Source organism: Camarhynchus parvulus, chromosome 18 (genome assembly GCF_901933205.1).
Source record: "Camarhynchus parvulus chromosome 18, STF_HiC, whole genome shotgun sequence".
Classification (NCBI taxonomy): Eukaryota; Metazoa; Chordata; class Aves; order Passeriformes; family Thraupidae; genus Camarhynchus; species Camarhynchus parvulus.
Genome location: NC_044588.1, coordinates 8,751,218 through 8,772,189, shown reverse-complemented (window position 1 = coordinate 8,772,189; position 20,972 = coordinate 8,751,218). Strand labels below are relative to the sequence as shown.

At 40.3% G+C, this 20,972-nt stretch overlaps 1 protein-coding gene across 1 annotated transcript in view; it reads left to right on the top strand.

Moving 5' to 3' along the window:
• TBCD (tubulin folding cofactor D) overlaps positions 1-20,972 on the top strand; it is a 119,542-nt gene that overhangs the window by 5,436 nt on the left and 93,134 nt on the right. Inside the window, 9 exon segments of the mRNA XM_030962324.1 lie at positions 162-308; positions 1,139-1,194; positions 3,341-3,473; positions 10,774-10,819; positions 13,447-13,579; positions 14,699-14,847; positions 15,764-15,824; positions 16,372-16,446; positions 19,709-19,803. Of these exon segments, the coding sequence (XP_030818184.1) occupies positions 162-308; positions 1,139-1,194; positions 3,341-3,473; positions 10,774-10,819; positions 13,447-13,579; positions 14,699-14,847; positions 15,764-15,824; positions 16,372-16,446; positions 19,709-19,803 (895 nt within the window).

Genomic DNA, 20,972 nt, shown 5'->3' with positions numbered 1-20,972 from the left:
TATAATATAATATAATATAATATAATATAGTATGATTATACAATATAATATAATACAATATAATATAATATGATATAGTAATTAATCAGCCTTCTGATAAAATCCTCCTCATCATTCCTCTCCTTTGTCTGGGGCAAAAATATCTTCCTATTCCTTTGCAGACTTGGGAAACTCGCTACATGCTGCTGTTGTGGCTGTCCATGATCTGCCTGATCCCTTTTGACCTGGCCCGTTTTGATGGGAACCTCGTTTCCCTGGAGGGGCAGGCTCGGCAGCCAACCATGGATCGCATCCTGGACATAGCCAAGGTGAGGAGAACACACCCTGGAATGCTTCCACACCTGGCATCTTTGACTCAATCAATATGTGATAAATATTAATGTATTCTGTACATTCCTCAATGATATTCTTTGCTGCATATTGTTTAAATTTGTATTTTTGTTTCTAATCCGTAAAGAATTTTTTTATACTCTGGATCTTCAATCTGTTGATTTCTGCTTTAGAGTCAGGTGAGCCTGGAACTTGTTTCCCCTGATGTAATAAACTATTTTATCTGAGGTGACCCCCAGCCTTTGAATATGTTAGAGGCTTTCAACACATAGAAGTGCCAGAGAGGTTCTCTGAAAGCCAAATCTGAGGATTTCTAGAGAAAATCAGCGTTTGATCAGAGTGAGCAACTTTGGAAGCTGTGACTGTGTGAAGATTTTTAAACAAATACATGAAGTTCCAGTGGATGTCAGCCCAGGTGGCTGACTTGTCATGCCTTAGAGATAAAAATAAACCACCCAGGCACCCCAACAGCTCAGGCTTTTGACATTTGCAGCACTAAGGGTCTTACTGCTTACAGCCCAATGTGTCTGTGAGTTAAGGCTTCAGCAAATAAATCTTCAGTAATAAACCTAATTTGAAAGGCACACAGAGGGAGACTCTACCTCAGATACAATTTGTTAAATGGAAAAATAAACTTTCTACTATCTTTAAGCTGAGTTTGTAACCATAATAATGTCATAATGTGTGTAATCATTATAATATTTGTCATGTGATTGTTCAGTAGTGTATTATGTACAGAGCTGTTACACAGTTGGTTTTCTATCTTCAGTTATGAATTCTTTTACAGTCAGTTTTCTTTTCCCTTCAGTGTTACCTGGTTGTCAGTGACAAGGCTCGGGATGCAGCTGCTGTGCTGGTGTCCAAGTAAGTCTCTTTTGTGCATCTTGGCAGAAAGGCTCCCATTCCTCCTGCTGTTTCTTAATCTGACATGGCAGGGTTGGGAGAGCTGGAAGTTGCCAGCTGTCTGTGGGATATGAATATTGCTTGAATTGGATGCAGCAGTGTTTGTTGGGAATACTGCTTCCTCTGCACATGAAAATAAATTACAAAACAATAGATTATGAAATAAGAAATTAATAATAATAAAATAATAAGATAAAAATAATAAATTACAAAATAAAAAATTAAGCAGGGATAGTATAAACATGTCTCTTGTTTCAATATCTATTCCAGTCCACATTCCTGGACATTTTAGTGAAAGTCATCTCAGGTTGGGAATGATTTGGGGTTTTTTTTCCTTTTTAAAGCAGTAAAAGCCCAGCTCTGCACTGCAGCCCGTGCTCAGCAGAGGGCGCTGATTAATTTTAATTCGGAGTGAATGTTCAGCACAAACGTGGGGATGGAATACATTAGGCTGGTTCCAGTACCAGCTATGCCAGGCTGTAATGGTGCTGTATAGTGGATTTAAAATTATTTAGTTTATTATGAAAACGCCATTTTCAAAGCAGCCTGGTGATTAGAACACTTCACCAGAAATGAGAAGGCTGGCTGCAAGGCCTTTCCCTGTTCTCACATCCCCAAAGCCAGTTGTGAGCATAATCATTCTGACATGAGGTTTGTGTGCCACCTCCCTGGAGCTGGACTGTTACTTGGGTGGGCAGAGCACAACGGTCCTGGACAGATGGACAGATAAGATACAGGAGTCTGACTCTGTAGCACGCTCTGGGAAAGTCCCTGGGGAGCAAGAGAAAGTCTGGGCCCTGCTTTGTGCTCCAGGGAGTTGATGAATTCCAAGTGAAGTTTAGAAACATCAGGATGTGAGACCTGCTGTTTTCCTAAGTGAGCTGCTTCTCACAGGGCAAAGGAGCTGGAATGTATTTAATAAATTCTCTTTTCTGCCTGCTCAGTGAGTGGCTGCAGTAGGAGGAGATGAGGCTGATCCTTATCCTGGTCTTAGTCTGGAGGTTAGGGCACTCCTTTGGGAAAGAAAGATTTAAACTCCTTGGGGCTGAGGAAGGGTCTAGGAACCAGCTCAGCCACTTCACAGGTCACTTCTCTCACGTGTGCCCTTGGGCCAAAGGCAGCCTCATCCTTCCACCCAAACCAACCCTCCTGCAGCTCCCCCCAAATCCTCATTGTTCTGCTGCTGAGCACCACAGGGACTGCCTGGGAAGCCACTCCATCCCAGCAGCTCACTGCTGAGGTGTTTTCTGTATTAATTATATTGAATACTCCCTCAGTCATCTGTAATACTTCCCCAGTTATCTGTAGGTGTAGGAAGGATCCAGGTCCTGGCTCTGGGGCACATCCTCTTGGAATTCTGTGAGTTGTGCTGGGTGGGCACAACTCCCCATGTGCCTTGTTTCCACTGGGTGAGTTGAGAACAAATGTAGTCTGAGTTGCTGCTGCAGCAGGACCTGGTTTGTGGGTGTCTGGACACTGAAGTGATGCCCTGACTGCAGCTTGGCTGCTCAGGGAAGGGCTGAGAGAATTATGGCAGTTTAGCCATGCAAATCATCTTTTCCCTTTTCTAAGATGGCTAAAAACAAATCTCTTCACCAGTCTAGTGTGTTAAATAACAGGTGCTTGACCTTTTCAAATATCTGGAACCCCAAATGTAGCCCTGCTGCTTGTTGTTTCTGGGCCTGACTGCTGACAGACAGTGCAAAATGACCACTGATTTTCACATTTGCAGAATGGCTGGTTTTGGTGAGAGAGGTGCAGAATCCTCCTATTTGTTTTAACTTTTCACTAATTCTAATAGAAATAATTTTTTAAAGCTTTGAATATTGTGTTGCTTTATAATTAAGATAAGAAATTTCTAGAACCCAAGTTTTTAGCTGGGTTTGAAGTGAAAACAAAGTTCCAGGTCAGAGCCTTGCTCAGAAACAGCTGGGCTAAACATAGGATGGTTTGGAGTGTTCCTATCCTCAGTGATTTGGGGAAACAAGCATTGAAGAATTGTTTCCAGGAACTACAACCAGTTTGGATAGGAGGAAAAATCATTTTTCACTGGGTGTCATAAAGTCAACGGCTGCAATGTTTTTCTTTTTTTTTTTTTCTGTGACAGGTTTATTGTCCGCCCTGATGTCAAGCAAAGCAGGATGGCAGATTTCCTGGAGTGGGTGCTCTCCATGTTATCCAAATCCTCCTCCCAGACCATGGAGGGCACTGTCATTGTGAATGGCATGCTCCAAGCCCTGGTAAATACTGCTTCTCCCTTAAAAGATAGACAGTTGGGTTTATGGACGTTCTTTACTGCTCCAGGAGGCCCTTGACAGCAAATACACAGAGGGGTTCCTGGCAATGAAAAAAGGAGAAATTCCTCCACAGCAGTTTAGACAATATAACTTCCCATGCATGTGTATTTTCTTTTTTTGTCATGCCCCAAATGAAAGTGAAATTGCCAGTACAGCTACTCGTAAATAGCTCTCAAAGTAGCAGTCATTTCAGTAAGTTTGAGTTTGTTGCCTAATCTGAATGAATTTTTTGTTCAGTGGTCTTTCCTTGTGAATTGATAATGGTGTGTGACTCAAAAGAGCTGAATTCTTAGTTTGGGTTTTCAAATTGATATACTGTGCCTGGGGAAAAAATCTGCAGTACCTGAACTGCTGTTCCAGGGCACTGCTCCTCTTGTGCATCCTAAAAAGGGCTATTTATAAAAGCTTTGGTGAAGTTTTACACCCTTAAAAGTGCTGGGCTGTGTTTTGAAATCCTGGGGTGGCACTTCCAGTGTCTGTGCCAGTTTTGATGTCCGAATGTATTTGGGCAGAATGGGTTTGTGTGTGGGGGAGGGATTGTTGTTCCTTCTTGGTTTGGTTGTTGACCAAGGCAGTGCAGGTGAAGACAGATCACGAGCCCTTGTGCAGTCTTTGCAGTTGCACAGGTTTGAGGATTTGCTGGTGTTTGTACAAGTTTTGATAATTTGCATAAATTTGCTACTCTTCTTAACCAGTCACTAAGAGGACTTGTGTGCAGTGTGGTACTAAACATCAAAGCAAAGGTCTGGAGTAAGTGTGTGGGTTTTTTTTTAGTTGTTTCTTTTTCCTCTTGAGCTCTTCCAAATCAGAAGGGAGAAGAAATGATCTATATTTAGAATAACTGAGGACTGCTGCTTAAGCAGGAGGAAGCGTTATTTGTGTGCATTGCAGCGTTTCAAAAGACAGAATGATGTTTCATCATTTTATTGTCAGATCTGGAAAGGGAGACTGACTGTTTGCCATTCCCAGGCATGATGAGACCTGCAGGATGTATAATGCATTAGTGTTTTGTCATAATTCCTTTGAGTTTGGCTTTGGCTCCATCCACCTGTTCATTAGTGCTCACTAAGCGAAACAGGTGAATACTCAACAAGTAGAATCGAAACCAGAATGTGATACAATAGACCTGGGAGCAGAGCCTGCTGCTTTGCTTTTCTGGGACTTTTTTTTTTTTTTTCTTCTCCACATTCCTGTTCCAGTCGGTAGATATGAGCAGATTTGTAAAGTTTTGTCTTGCATTTAGTCTTCAATTTCTCCTTTTAGTCACTACAATGAGCTGTATCATTAGGGAGTAAAGGTTTTCAGAATGGTATGTGTAGGCATGTAGGTGCTCAGGGAGAGCAGGAAATATTTATTTCAAGAGTTAAATGTTATACATATCATATTTATATGTAATTACATATATTCTTGATATTTTAATATTAAGAATTTTGTTTCACACTTGGAGCAACACTATATTGTCAAAAATATCAGCTGAAAATAAATGTTCAAAATAAGTAAACACTTGTCTTTAACATGCAAGATTCTAACTTCATGCAGGATATAATATAGTCTATTTATTCTATAAATACATCTATTTATTCTATAAATAATGTATACTTCTATAAATAATTCTATACTTCTTGCAGGATATAATATAGTCTATTCTATATAATATAGTCTATTTATTCTATAAATAAATACTATCTATTTTAACATAACAAGTAATCACTAAATGTATAAAGCAGAGCACATCCTCATGAGGGGCAACTAAAAGTTGTGGCAGCAAGCTTCAGAATTCTTTGCCCTTGAATTCCTCCAGCATTTTGTTACTTTAAGAGTCAAACTGCTGCTGCTTGGCCATCTTTGAAGAAGCAGGAGAAAAAAGACCATTTTTCAGTTCTGGTCAGTATAGCAAGGGGAGTTTTGGGACTGTGCAGGTTTTGGGAATGATGTAACCCACCAGAGAGGGGATAAAAAGCAGAGTGGGGCTGCCCTGAGCAGGGTGGGTTTTGGTTGGGTTAGGATTTTGTGCCACCTCTGGTCTGCATTTACCGAGCGGCTCGGAGCGAGGCTGGCATGGAAAAATTGCTCGGAAAAGACACGAAACTCCTGCATTTCAATGAAGTGAAACTGCAAGTCAGGGACGCAGTGAGTAGTTGGCCGTGGCTGACTTTGATCTGCCTCTCTGTGGCCGTGAGCCTGGCTGATCAGGTGTGTGCTGCTGTTTCATCTCACCCAGCGCTGTGTGCAGAACGAGTCCGGCCGTTCCGCGGCTCCTGTCGGAACACGCACCCCGCCTTGCATATTGTAATTGCACTGGGGCCTGTGGCTCTCTGCTCCTTCCACCTGTCCTCAGTAACTCACCATTTCCCTATGGGGGGCACCAGCAGGCACCTCTGTGACACTATTTCAAATTTCAGTGTTTCAAACTGCCCTCCTTTGTTGAAACCTCTGTTGCGCTGTGGCGTTTAATTCACTTCCCTGCTCCTGTCCTTTGGCATGTGAAGGACTGAAAATGTTGTATTATTAAGCAATTGCTACTTTTTTATAACATTTGTTTACTTGAAGGAAACTTCTAGCCTGTTTCAAGAATCTGCATTTTAAATTCTCTTGGTCTGGAGGTTTGCTTTTAAACCTGCCATTATATCAAACAGCTTTTTAGTTATCGCTGCAGGGCACAGCACTCCCAGTTCTTGCGTGACAGAGATGTCATCACGTTGAGGTAGCCTTGGGCATTGAAACTTATTAAACCTTATTTGTTTTATAAGTGATTCAGTATACAAGTGTGAGTAATAATTAAAAAAAATAAAACGCCCTACACAGTGATCTGATGAAACTCGAGAGTCTTAAGAACGAGGCATTTCCCTGAGCTGTCTCTAATGCAAAGGTTATTTAGCAATAGCTACATGCTTATGTAAATTTGGCTCCAGGGAAGAAAGAACTCTCTAACTCCATTCTTTCAGACCCAGAGGCACAAAAATAGAATATTTCCAAATAGAATGTTTCCCAAGTCTCTGTATTTTTGGCATTCTCCGAGAATTTGCTGTATTAGGATTGTCTATTGGCATTATTTTTTAAATAAGGGGTCGTTGCTTAGTGGTTTGGTGATAAAAGTGTAGATGATGCAGTGTTGGTGAGAGGTACAAACGTTCTTATGTCTGCAGGTACTGAGGGCACTGACTCCTTTCTGCTCATGCCATTTCTCTCCTGACTGTCCCTGAGTATTTCTTCTAATGTGGCCTTGTCTGATACTCCTGAGTTTTTCTCTTCTCACCAGAACTTTTGTGGTTCATTCAAGGTTCAGAAGTTCTGTTACTATTAAGCTGTTTCTTTTTAGAGCATAGTACTATCTCAAGCTGCTAAATGTTTTTTACCTTCTGAGTATTTAAAATCTGTGGGTTTTGGTAATCTCACGATGGAAAAGAGGTACTCTGCCAGCTCTCCATGCGTTAGTGTAAACATTTCAGATGTTCAGCTGATAAATAACTGGGATCACATGAAAGCTGCCATCACTGTGTCGGTGTCTGTCAGTTTGGTGTCATGTTGATGCTCAACACCCAAACACGTGCAGCCCACAGCAGGAATGCTGCTTGTGTGGAGGCACAGTAAGAGCAAGGCCTTTAACTAACCCATTTTACCTTCAGCTGCACGTAGAATATATTAAATATTCCCTCCTTCCAAGTGAACTTCAGTTCTGCCAGCGTGTTCTCCCTCCCTGCTTCTGGCCTGGAGGCAGGGATGGCTGGTGGCATTCCTGGGGTGTTGTGTGGCTACCAGGGGGTGCTCCAGAGCAGTGCAAGGCATCATTTCCTGCTCTTCCCAGCCAGGCTGGAATTATCCTCCCAGCCCTCCTCTTGGTTACAACCAGAGGGTAGATCCAGACTTGTGTCTCCTGCTCGGCAGGAAGATCCACTCAGTCCCCACCAGCCAGGCCACCCCTCGTGGTGATTTGTGTAGCTTGGGGAACAAGTCCTGGAGATGCTCCCCACTGATAGATCTCCTGCAGGTCGAGCCCAAAGTGGGTTATGCAGACAATTGGCAGGTGTGGTGTCTCTGCTGGGATTATTAAGAAACTGGGCTTTGTTTGCCTTGCCCTGCGCTGTTTCTAAAGCAGAACCAGACCTGACAGTCGTCATTGCTTGCACACCACTGATTTTCTCTAATTTGTAGGTGGCTTAATTATTTATAAGAGAGGGAGTCACATACTTTTCAACACTTGAGCAGGTTGGGTAGGTTGCTGTGTGCTCTGTGTCCTCCTTAGAGGAGCCTGTGGCGTGGCTGTGACTGCAGGGATGCTCCGACAGGCAGGCTCCTCGTGCTCAGCCCTGCTGACACCAAAATGCCTGTGCAGGTGGCAAACCAAGCTTATTAATTGCTTTGTTTGTATCAGATTTTTGGAAATGGTGTGCCTTGGGTATTTTTCTTCCTTCAAGGCAGGAAGTTTAAGCTGGGTGCTGTAATGCTGATTTGCTCTTTTTGCTGCTTTTTTTCCTCATGATTTTCATTTATCATCATGAACATTTCTTTTTTAATATGATCCCTGTAAGTTCCAGGTTTACAGTATTTTTCTGAAGGAGTAACTTTGCTGTGCATGCCTGACTGTTGGTAGCATGTGCTGGAAGAAAATATTTTTTCTGCTTTCTCAAAAGCCAGCGTTGGTTAGTGTTCTTTTATTTCCTTTGAGAAAAATACATTTATTACACTCAGAAGTTTTGAAGATTTGGACCTGGGGATGCTTTTGCATGCTTTGACTCACAAATAAGTAATGAACACTTCTTTTCTTGTCTTCTCTACACTCAGAAAAAAACTCCAGACACTCAATTTCCTGCTGTGTTGAACATCTGAAGAGTACTTCTCCACAGTTTGGCTATCACCTATTTACTTCTGCAAAATTTATTTTTAAAACAGCTGTTAAACTTCTCTGACACAGAGAAATACCTGATGTATCAGTTGTAGAAACCCCAGGAACCTGCTCCAAGGTTGTATCTGACCCCCAGTGCACCTCAGTGGGTGCAGAAAGAACTTTCTTCTCATTCAGACAATTGGCATTTTCAGCTGTATTTATTTCTAAACCATTTGGAACATCTGTTATTGATCAAAAGTCATGTAGATATTATGGCCCTTTAAAAATGTTTAGTTATTAATTCAAATTAATAATTATTGATTAATTAGCTATGGTGTAATTTCGGCAATTTTTGCCTCTCCTAAAAACTCATATTGATAAAATAAAACATCTTAATGCACATCTCAGTGATTTATAGCTGAGATTATTTTATTACAAAATGTATATTATAAATCCCCATGGTAGGAGTAAATGTTCTGTGTTGAAAATAGTTGTTATTTAGGTTTTAGTGAAACTGCTGTAGGGAGACAATGTGTGTTTCACTTTTTTGTTCAGAAAATAATAGCAATGATTATGAAATGGAATCTGCCAAGGTTGCTGTTCTAAACTGATTCATAGATGTGTGAGGAAAAGCATTTTAAAAAATACTGTGTGCTATTTGATATTTTCTCATTTCCTGCTTGTGTGTTGGTTGATTCCTTCCATCTCTCTCAGAGGTGGCACCTTCCAGTTGTGTCGTTCCTGAGGAATCAGGACTTAGTTCAGACTTGGACTCAAGGCTGTGAGAACATGTGGAGAAGCTTGGAGAAAGGTGCCAGGATTTGGAAACTGCAGACTGAAATGGGTTTGTTGGAGGATTCTGTTCCAACTCCCTGGCAGTGTGCTGAGAGCACACACCCAGAGGTGTTTGTCCAGGAGCATCCCCAAGGATCTGTTCAAAAGATGTTTCTCTGCATTATCACTGCTTGAGGAATTACACTGTGCTTTTTTGAATATCCTTGAAAATAATAATAATAATAATAATTTGGAGTAAGTCTGAGTGTGCCTTAAAAACAATATTTGCTGTTAAGTTAGGCAGAAAGGGGAAGGAATTGTGAGAGTGGAGGGAAGGAATTGTGAGGGTGCAGGGAAGGGATTGTGAGGATTGAGGGAAAGAATTGTGAAGGTTCAGGGATGCTGCCCTGTCTCCAGCATCCACAGCAAAGTGTGTGGAGAAACCAGGGATGGGGATTTAAAGCAGAACACAGGAACAAAGTGATGAAATGAGTTTCTGCATGTTTCAACAAAGACAGAAAAGTTTTTGAGGAGCTCTAGATTTGTTGTACCAAAGATTTGCAGGTCCTCTGACATATTTTTAGGCCTTTTTAGTACAAGCCGAGTTTTGTTGTATGTCAGCGGGAAATTTTGGTATTGTTTTTAATACTGACTTCATATAATGCTAAAAGCTGTGCCAATTTATACATTTAAAGTGATATTTATTTCTGTTGGCTGGGCCTGAAGTCATCCTATTACATTGCTGCTTTGTAAAAGTAATTTTTAAGGGAGCCCTCACACTTGCCTGCATTAACATCTCAAATACTTTGATATATAATATGAAGTTCCCATATATAGCTGGTAGTAGCACTGATTTGTGATCCTGAAATGCAATTTAGTAACAAAGCACAAGGGGCTGGGTACACAGCCCCAGGGTGTTTGTCTTGCCTGTGTTGCTCGCAGCCACGCCTGCAGCGCGGGAGGCGTGTGTGTGTGTTTGGTATGTGTGAGAAAGTACCTCTTTTCAGGGGAAGTCTGTTCTTGTTTAACTCCCAGGCATATTTATTGAGGAAGATTTTGCTTCTGGTGAAGGACAAACAAGTGCCTGGCCAGGTTTTTGCTCCATGGGGAGCTGAGGAAGCTTTTAATGTGTAACGTGTTCTGTCAGGTGTTAATAGTCCCTTGTCTGGCTGCAGTGCTGGGGTTTAATCTCACTGGGATATTTAGCTGCAGATAAAGTTCCCTGGGCACAGGAATTGCAGTTGGCCTGCTGGAGGTGTATTTGCAAGTGTCTGTAGGTGGTTTAGTCTCTCACAAGCAGTGGTTGCACCACACTGAGCTCCTGTGACCCAGCACTGAGCCTGATGGGGCAGGGACCTGAGCTAGCCCAAAACTGGTGGCCTTGTTCTTTCCTAATTTTTTATTTTTTATTCTGTTGGGGTTTTTTTTTCCCGTTTTCTCTCTCCATTTTTTTGGCCACCTCAGTTCCCTTGAGCAGTTACCAAGAAGAACTGCACCCTGAGACTCCTCCTTTTTTGCTATTTAAATCAGCAAACGCTACACATTATTGTGAGAACATTAAAAATATTTTAGAGCTAAATGCTTGATATATTGTGTTACAGAATCTCTGTATTCTCATGTCTGTGTTCCCTATTTTAATTGTAGGCACAGCTGTTTAAACATGGCAAGAGAGAAGACTGTTTACCATATGGTAAGTTTGTAATAGCCTGGGTTCAGTTTTTCAAGCCATTGCAGTAGAAAAGGGAAAGGAAGATAAACCTGGTGACCAGTGGGTCTGTAAGGAGTAAAATCCACAGTGATAAAGCAGGAAAAACGAGGGCAGCAAAAGCAGAAATGACAGTGAGGGAGGAGCAGATGCCACCAGGGAATGTTGTGTTGGGGCAGCACATCAGAGGCTTTGGCAGGTCACACTGGCCATTGGTGTAATACAGGAGCTGAACACAGAACATAGAAACTGTTAGATGTGGAAAATATTTGTTTGAAATTCAGTTGAGCATAGACTGGTTTTGTATATTACTGCTGGAAGTTTTGCAGAGACTCTTCAAGTTTAAATGCAAACACAGGATTTCAGAAAACCCAGGTTTTAAGAACCAGCTGTGTACAGGACACGCGGGGATAATTCTGGAATAAGAGAAGTTTTTTATAAAAAGAGATAATATTGGGTGCAATTAGGGATAGAAAGGAAGAGAAAAAGAGAGTATGGAGGTTTCTGAACAGTGTGGCTGTATTTTGGGATTATGTTTGTCTTGGGGTGAATCTTGAAATAGGATCAGAACTGACTGCAGTGGGATCTTGGGCCTTATTGATAGCAATCAAGGGAGGCAGGGAATAATGGTGGCTAGTTTTAAAGGCCTCATCAGTTTTTTGGAGCTCATCCAAGTACCAGAAGTGGGGTTTGTGCCATTCACAGGAACCAAGCAGGGATGTAGATTCACTTTTGAGTGTTTATGATTTCACTCATGAAATTATTTTGGCCCTGAGAAGAAGCTTTTTAGTTCTGGTGCTGGAAAGTCTCATTTTTCCAGTTCCTAAGGCTGAGATGCAGACACTTCCTTAGAAAATGCCTGAGAGGTGGGTAATGATGGAGATAAGATAGTGAAGACAAACAGCATGGAATGACACAGGTGCAAATCCTGGGAATGCCATTGCACAGGAATAGCAGAATCCACTGGGAGGCTGCCAAAGAAGCAGAAAAATAAACAGGCTGGGAAAATTAGAGTGCAACAGAAAATGGCAGAATTTAGGAAATACCACAGTACAACAGTGTACAACACAGTATGGAAGGAGCATATTGAGCTCACAGTATTAACCCTGCTGGCAAAATCAGAAGCTTTAGCTCATGGCATAGAAAGAACAGTGAGTAGTTATGAGTCTGGTAATAAGAGGAAAATCAGGGGCATATCAATCAGTGAATTTACCTTAGAAAATCTAGAATGCTGAGAAGCAGATATTCAGATGGGAATTGTTCAGGATAAGAAAATGTAAGAGACAAAAAAATATCTAAGATTTTTAATTATAACAGATCTGAGGATGAAATAGAAAAAAAAATAGGCAAATGTCAAAGCAAGATCCTGTTTGAAGTCACTTGTGACATAGAAGTTGAATTAAAAACAAACACTAGCCCTGCAGTAATTTACATGGGTCTGTAGATATTTTAGTGATTCAAGAGCTGGCAGGAGTTGGAAGAGGTCTTTATTTATATATTCTTAATTTATTTTCTGTCTGTGAATGATGATGTTTCTGCAGCCTCTTCCTACTAAACTATCAGTCTCTTGGGCTTTTATAACTGCAAAAAATCCAGGTTACTGGAAGGTATTGAAGTATTAATAATATTCACTGGCTTGTTGTCTGCATGGATTGTTTCATTTGTAATTTCAGTACATCAAGATGCATCACCACTCTTTTTAAAGACTTGGGCAGATTTGTAAGTCATGTCTTACAGTGTCTCAGACTTTGAAATAATTGCATTTTTTTTGATCTCTTTGTATTTTGAAAGCTCTGATATGAGGCTGGGGAAGGAGGCTGCAGAGGATTTGGCTGCTCTGGTTCCATCTGAGCAGTGCAGTTGGAAGCCCAGTGGCTCTTTCAGAGCCTGAGTCATTAGTCTCTATTAGCTAATGGTCAGCTTCTGAAGAATTCTTTTCACCCTAATGAAACTGCAGAAGGGCTTTTTTATTTGTAACAGCCATAGCTTCCTTGTGAAAATTTTGAATCCTGGAACTTTATCCTCATTAACCCAAGATTCTCCTTTCTCTGTGTTTTTTACTTGCTGGACAAATAACTTTGTTACCTTTGATGTGCCCAAATGAGAGGTTTTGTGGCTGATTGTTTACACATCCACAGTGTTTCTCATGTGTAAATGTTTCTGGACATCCATCATCATAAAAATTTCAGTGTCAGGATTTGGTGCTGCCTGAAAATACTGAATGAGGAAAGGGAAAGCTTCTTCAGTGTGCAGGAGATTTTCTGAGTAAAAGAATTACATTTTCTATCTTCTGGTTCTGTTAGATCACTTGAAAGTCACTTGGATTTGTTGCTTCCAGTGAGAATCAGAGGCATAAACTCTCTGAGAATGTAGATTATAATTTTCATAATCAAAACTAATCCTTAAAGCCATCTATCTCCCTGTTTGGGCAGTGAAGATTTTGCAGCTCTTTGACCAATGTCATCTTCCACAAAGTAGATAACGGGGCATTTGTATTTCAGTAATGCCTTTAAAAATATAAATCTCCTAAAAAAAACATTCAAAACTTTCAGATGTACATACCAAGGTGTTTTTGAAAGCTGTTTTTCTGGTGTGTTTGTTTTCTTTTACAGCTGCTACTGTTCTGGAATGTCTTGATAGCTGCAAGCTGTCAGAAAGCAATCAGATGGTTCTGCGCAAGCTGGGCATGAAACTGGTCCAGAGGCTTGGGCTGACATTTGTGAAACCAAAGGTAGCAAAGTGGAGGTCAGTTTAAGGCTGAAAAGTTAAAAAAAAAAGGAAAATCCTTAAATAAAACCCACTACAAATACATAAATCCATACATTTGCCCCTCTTAACCTTCCTTTAAAGAAAAAGAAATCCCTGTGGGAATGAACATTATTCTTCATTTGCATTATTTGGAAAAAAGAGGATTCTTCCACTGCATTTAGTTTCCTGTATTTTTTTCAGTTTTGGTACATAAGTGAGTGCTGGGACAAGCCAAATCTGACTTTGCACGTTGCACAAGCAGAAGCCTGTTCCTATATAATGCATAACTCACTAAATATGGGAAGACCTTTGTTCCTGAAGCTGATTTAGTACAATTTTGTAAGAGTGAACATAACTTTTTCCATTACCTGGTCCTACCCTGATTCGATAGAAAGTTCACAGGGGAAAAGTGGTTTGCAATCCTGCTCTGGTTTTGCATATTAGTCAGGTTTTGGTGTCTGGTTTTACCTACTGCCAGAGGGCAAACTCTTTTTTAGATTTCTCGCACTGATATTTTAAAATTGCAGGCTCCCTTAGTGACTATTTTTATTGTATTTATTTTACTGGCTTTTGAGAACATCCTTAGGCATAGAAAATTCTTTTTAGGTGGAGAATGTACCTTGCCCCATGGCAAAAGTCAGTTTAGCATGTAAAGTCTATCTTTTGTAAGAATGCATCTACACCACGGGCTAAATATTCGAGTACAGCTTGGTCAGAAAGTACTAAGCTGGCTTTGAGATTTAAAAAGCAATTTTTAATAAGATGATTTTATTAATTTTTTAATATTTTTTTCGTTTTTGGAGAGACTTTTGGGGCATGGGAATTTTGTCTCTCTTTGTTGTTAGCAGTGGAAAATAGGTTATAGTGAAACAGGAAAGGGAGGGATAATGAAAAGGAACTATTTGAATAGTCTGGCTCTTCTCACCTTGGAAAACAGACAAGTGGGTCAGGAGCAAGGAGAATGGGATATTTCTCCCTTTCCTTTAAACAGCCACTAAATAACTGGGGAGCTGTACCAGGGAGGTGTAGGAGGTGGCAGACAGACTTTGTGGCAGTGTGTCCCTGCTGCAGCTGGCAGTTAAATCAGAAATCACTGGAGCTGTGTTTGCTCTGCAGGTACCAGCGTGGCTGTCGCTCCCTGGCTGCCAACCTGCAGGCTCAGGGGGCTGCTGTGCAGAACCAGAAGAGAGAAGTTGCTGCTGCTGAAGCTGAAGCTGATGATGATGAGGAATATGACATTCCAGCAGAGATTGAAAATGTTGTAGGTGTGTTAAAGCTGGAGAGAAGTCGTTGCAATGCTGCTGTTGGATTGTGCCCTTTTCTTTTAAATTTAAATTTTAAATTTATATACAGATACAAAATTTATATATAAATACATACTATATAAACCTTGTATTAAACTTTAAAAATTCTCTGCAAATCCATTTCTCACATGCTGCAAATTAAACATATGTTGGAAAATGATCTGCTTGGGACTAAAAAAGTAATGGGAGTATCTGTGCTCGTGTGAACAGCTGGAAAGACTCTAAAATTTCAGTCTCTGCAGCTGATTAAAATAGGTGGTATTTTGCCAAATGGGTTGGATTTCAGCATCTCAATCAGAAACTCAGTACTGGAGCATTTGTTGTGGAGCTGGCCATGGCGATATAAGGATACTGAAATATATTTAACCAATTTTATCCAGTTATATAAAAAGAGATGCCCTGGGCCTTTTACAAATGAATTAAAATTTATAATGAGATACACAACAAAAAATGTGTCACATGAAAGCTGAAGAATTATGGTTTCATTTTTAGACTGTGGTAGTATCAAAGGAACAGGATTTGTTTGTTAATATGCAGTTGTACTGCATGTCCTCTGCTAGCTGGCTGGTGGATATTCTGTAAATAAATAGGCAAAAATTGCATCAGAAGACTTTCATAACTGAATAATCTAATGAACCTCTGCAAAAAGCACCATAGCCTCGATTTTGAATCTTTTACAGCACTTCAAATTTCAATCTCTTTCCATAAAAATTTTGACGTATTTCTTGGTTTTTAATTTCAAGTCGTACTTGTGTGACAAATAGAATAAATCTAGATACAAAGATTTTTATACAAAGAGGCAAATGAAGTCTAAACATCTTAAGAATTTTTCTGTTGTTAAATAAGAATATTTTTTTTAAAATAAAATTATTTGCAGAACAATTGTTGGTTGGCCTGAAAGACAAAGACACCATTGTCAGGTGGTCTGCAGCCAAAGGGTAAGTTTGTTATGGTGACTGTAAGCAATGTATACAAACAATATATAACATGTAAACAATAATTTCTGTCTTGTTTACAGCTTAGCTTAAGCAGTATAGAAATGTAGTGTAATCTATGACTGCTAATTTGGGTATATTGCCAATATTTGCTGTTACTGCAAATGGCTTTAGCACAGCCTGTGGTGGGTGGGTGCACAGACACTTTTGTCTCTTTTGCTGATGAAAACTCAGGTCAGTTTTTAGGGAATTTCTGGTGGGTTTGGAAATGGACATTCTGGGTAAGACAAGATTTGAAGGGTGCAAAGAAACATTTCTTCAAAATGCCTTTTTGCTCTTTCTCTTTTAAAATGCATTTCTGTGGGAGATTCACTGCTGTGTAGATTTTTTTTAAGTTTGAGATTGTTGTTTAAGGGTATCAGTCTCAGGGCAGTGGGGTGGCATCTTGAAGTCAGGAGGATTCTAGTAACTAATTTTTTTCTTATAATTTACCAATCAACTGTAGTACTAATGATCCATTGTATGTTTCTTTGTTTTTCTTCTTCTGTAGAATTGGTAGAATAACTGGAAGACTTCCAAAAGAATTAGCAGATGATGTGATTGGGTCTCTGTTGGACTGTTTTAGGTAAAAATCTTATTTCACACTTTACACACATCTAAAACACGTCTGCTTGTGGAGCAAGGGGACAACAGTTAGGAAGAAAGGTCTAAAAATCTGTAGATTTTCTTGCAGTCCTTCTCTCAGATTTCAAAATCTTTGAAGGCACAGATGGGCTAAAGGTATTCAATAAAGAAATTATTTCTGATCCCTCCTTGTGACCCCATACTAAGGTAATGGGCAGGAACTGAAGTTAATCTTAGGAAAGATAAAAGAATTCTCATGAACTTGCTACTTTAGAGATTCCTGGTGTGCTCAAGCTCATGTCTTGAGTTTAATGTCCATCCTCAGAAACCCAGCAGAACTGGAAATGATGCTCTGAGGTTCACCAGAGGTGAGAAACAACTTCTGTGTGAGGGGAGGCTGAAACATGTGGAGAGAGTGAGGAATAAATGGGGTATAATAGAGATTTATGCACCTGGGAATGGTGTGGATGTGTTTGCCCTCTAGGATTTGTGTTACTGAAAGCAAACTCAAGCATCAGGTGGCAGGTTTGGAATAAAGACAGAGTGATGTTACCCAGTTTTTACAGTTAAACTGTAAAAACTTCTTGCCATAGGACTTTGTGGATACTGAGAATATTTACCTGAACAAAAAGTCTGCTGCTTGTCTAACAAGCTTCTCCATGATCTGCCAGAGTTTGGAAGTGTTTTGCAGAGTGAATGTGCTGGTTTTAGACTCTGGCTAAGGGATCTGCTGTTGCTGTGTCAGAGAGGATTTGGGGCCAGGGGAAACTCTGGTTGGGGCACCCAGAGCTGTGGGATGTTCTTTTGGTGCACTTTAGTGTTGGATATCATGGCTTTGCATTCCTGTAGAGCATGTAAAGTCATTAAACAAAAAACTAAACAAGTATCATGTGCTTTTGTTTAATACCAAATTGCTCATCACAGCTGCATTGAGTACCTGAAATCTAAATGAGTGGTTTAGGGCAAACCATAAAAAACAAAAGTAACAAAAAGAGTTTCTTTATTGGCAAGAAATGCTGGTCATGAGCAGTTTGTCACTCAGATGTCCCTAGTTTTAAAATGTATTTTCACATTGGTTGTGAGTACAAATAAAGGATGCCAGCTCAAAGGATAACACATTAGAAAAAAAAGAAGGTATAAAGTCTGAAAGACTTGCAAGGAAAGTATCCACTTGGATGATCCCTCACTGTGTTACTGTGATTAATTTAAGAGGTGCTGCTGATCTCAATTATCCCTGGAGCTTCAAAGACCTGTGCTCACTGTGTTTTCTTTCCTTGTTTTTCAAGTCATAGGGATGAGTAATTCAACTAGTAATTGAGTGACCTGCTTTCTTCAGAAACACCTGGGAACAAATGTAGGCAAGGACAGAGAGAGCCTCTGTTGGAGTCTTTGCACTAAATATCTAGTGACCAAAATAGGAATAAAGCAGCTGCTCATCAGAGGCACTCTGTGGTACCTCTTGGGATAAGAAGAAAGGATTTGTTCTATGTAGGCATATCAAAAGACAAGAGTTGGGGAAGAAATGAGTGATGGTTTTTCACAGTGTAGTGAGATTGTCAGCGCAGTTCCACGGGGGTATGAGCCTTGTGTTGTTCAACACACACGTAAATAATCCTGCAAAAAAAGGGGAATGAGAGGCTGAAGAAACTAGCTGATACTTCCAGTTCATTTAATGTAGTGAGAGCTTGAAGTGGCAGGAAGGAAAGTATTACAGAAGCCCAGGTGAGGTACTATGGCAGTAAATGTCATGTAAAATATAATGTCTGATGCATGCAACCTGATGTACTTGGGGCAAAATGCTGCTCACTGTCAAAGCCCTGGAAGCCACTGATCTGTCAGAGTGTCAGGGGAGTGCTCAGCAGCTGGCAGGGAAAACAAGAGAAATGTTGGAAATGATGAGGAAAGGAAGAGATCAAACTAAATCACTGAGAAGTGGTTTAACTGATGGAGCTTTTTACAGGTGGGAAGGAGAAGTGGAGGGGTGGGATTTGCTGGGTCTCCACTGTAAATAGGCCAGAAGGAGGGAGAGGAGAGGCTGTTTGCCATTCACTCTCCCTGGTGCCAGAGCAGGGAAGCAGCAGGAAGTGCATTTCCACACAATTGTAATTAACCAGTGGAAGTCATTGCCACGGGATGTTATGGGAGCCAAAAGTGTAAAGGGAGTTCAAAAAGGGATTACCCAAATTAATGGAAGAGAGTCCCTTCAGAGGTTATTAAATAATGAATCTGGCTCCAGCCTCTGGTTCAGCTGTCTCTGTGCTGCTGATTGCCAAAGCCAGGAGGGCAAGAAGGGGATGGGGATGCTTTTCTTTGGCTGAGCACCTCCTCTCAGAGCTGCAATTCAGAGATGGTGTTGGGAGAAATGAAGCTTGGATATGACCTAGCCTGGCTGTCCAGTGTTTTCTTCTCAGATTCCTACTCCTTGTGTAATAGAGAATGAACTCTGTTCAGATTTAATCCTGCAGCATGCCACCTTTCCTCTTTTCACTCCATTATCTGCCAGTCCACTAAAAATCATTTACCATTTGGGGTTTTCTTCTCAGATTCCTACTCCCAGTGTAATACAGAATGAATTCTGATTTAATCCTTCAGCATGTTACCTTTCCTCTTTTCACTCCATTATTTACTATTTGGGGTTTTCTTCTCAGATTCCTACTCCCAGTGTAATACAGAATGAATTCTGATTTAATCCTGCAGCATGCCACCTTTCCTCTTTTCACTCCATTATCTGCCAGCCCAGTAAAAATCATTTACCATTTGGGGTTTTTTTTGCTGCGTTCACTGCAAGTTTCTCTGGTTTATGTTTTCTAAAGGTGGATAAAAACCACTATTTGCTTACTTCATAAACTCTTGTAATGGGTTTGCTGGGAATTGCCATTTGAACCTCTTTTGCAAGTTAAGGGCTGCATTTGGCACTAAACTCATTAGTTATTTTGGGTATGTTCTGTAAATCTTTTGCCCATGTACTGGGAAGTTGTTTTCCTTTTCTCTATGAGTTTCAGGTATTGAATCTTCTGTATTGAGTTACATTTATAGTCATAAATTAGTTTTTGAGTATTTAATCATATTTACAGCACTGTTTATGTTGCATAAATGGGAAGGAAAACATGTTCAACTTCTATTTTACAAGTCCAGTGCCATCAATAACACAATAAGAGCATGCTGGTTTGGATTAGGGATCTTTTAAAATGTTAAGAATTCACCATAAGAAATGAAATCCTGAGAGGGAGGGCCAGTTTTAACAAAGCTTGTTCTGACTTTAGTTTCCAGGAAACGGACAACGCGTGGCACGGGGGGTGCCTGGCCCTGGCTGAGCTGGGCAGGAGAGGATTGCTGCTCCCTTCCCGAATCCCAGATGGTGAGTTGGACCTGCTGACTGTAAGTGCATGAAATAATTTATATTATTAGGCACCAAATGTGTGGCAATAGACTGGGATTTGCTGATGTGTGAGTGCTGGGTGATGACTGAACCACTGAGTTCTACAGTAAAACATTTGCCCGTGGGGATATTTAAGTACTTCTGTCTAAAGCATTGGCTTGGGTATGCCTTTTTTAATACTTAATAAATATTTCTTTCCAAAATGGAATTAATTTCTTGGGGTTTTCTTCTTTCTTCTTCCCTCCCATGTTTCTTTGTACACTTGTATAAAACAATTCTGCATGTCTCCATATTGTGTCAGTGTCATTATTTAAGCAGAATATATTAAATAATTGATGACTAACTTGCACTTTAAAGCCAGTAGCTTCTGCAGTTTGTTTATGGTTAAATTTCAAAGGCCAGTTTTGTGTAATTTATACATGAACTGTTTATGTTTTAAATGGGTTTTTGAAATAGCAGGATGGAAAGAAAAAGAAGAGGGCAGAGGAATTGTTTCTTTGTGTGTTCTGTAGTTATCAACATAGATTGAATTACAAAGATATTAATGTAATTTTGGTCAATGCCATACACAGTGGGAATGACAAAAGCACAGTGTAGCAGTTGACATCCACCCTTGGGTGCTTTTACAGCAGTGGCTTGTTCTAGATGGTTCTTTGGGTCCCATCTGGTGCTTCTGTGTTGAACAGAGAAATTGAACACTAAATTTAAAAAATATTTCACAGCTGGTATTTCATGCTAGTAAGTCAGGGTGCTAAAGCTTTTCTAGTTTGAGGATGTGCTGTAAAATGTGGCATTTGATACAGTTTATTACTCTGTCTCCCTGGAAGGAGTTCATGTCCATTCTAGCATGTGCTGCATGTGAGAAGGTTTGTGCAATGAGCCTTCAGTTGGTTTCCCTTTTTTCATTACTTTTGCCCTTGCATGATAAAGGTGGAACAGTTAAAGACCTTCCAGTTTACAGCTGGGGAATCCTGAAAGGGAAATTCTCCAGAGGTAATTCTTTTCTTCAGTTCTGACAAAGCCAGAACTGTCCACCTCTGTCAGGGAATCTGGATAACCTCATGACAGATTTTTATTTAATTTGAAGAACGCAGATCAGATCACCACTGGAGCTGGCTTTTATAAATAATATTTGTATTGAGATGGGG